General features: G+C 31.0%; 1 protein-coding gene across 1 annotated transcript in view; it reads left to right on the top strand.

Annotated features, from left to right (window-relative positions):
• Window positions 1-271, top strand: part of LOC119592972 — a 1,405-nt gene that overhangs the window by 403 nt on the left and 731 nt on the right. Inside the window, exon 2 of the mRNA XM_037941858.1 lies at window positions 151-228. Coding sequence (XP_037797786.1) covers window positions 151-228 — 78 coding nt within the window. The remainder of the gene's footprint in view (window positions 1-150; window positions 229-271) is intronic.

The raw sequence follows: 271 nt of genomic DNA, 5'->3' as shown, positions 1-271 counted from the left end.
GGATCGAAACTGTTAACATTTATAATCGATCGAAATTGTTAATATATTTAAAATCGTTAAAAAAATATATACCTATAATTGTTCGAAATTGTTTATATGTTTATAATCGTTCAACAATGTTAATTTAATTATTATCATTCAACTTTTCAGAGAAATGCGTTTGTGCCGAGGGTGGTTGCACAAAGGACTGCAAATGCACAAGTTGCAAATGCGCCCCGTGTGAGAAGTGTAAGTAGGAGGCCCTTATGTCTTAGTTAAAAAAAAGAAAAAA

Source organism: Penaeus monodon, chromosome 31 (assembly GCF_015228065.2).
Source record: "Penaeus monodon isolate SGIC_2016 chromosome 31, NSTDA_Pmon_1, whole genome shotgun sequence".
NCBI lineage: Eukaryota > Metazoa > Arthropoda > Malacostraca > Decapoda > Penaeidae > Penaeus > Penaeus monodon.
The sequence above is the reverse complement of the archived record's forward strand: the minus strand, read 5'-3'. Positions and strand labels throughout refer to the sequence as shown.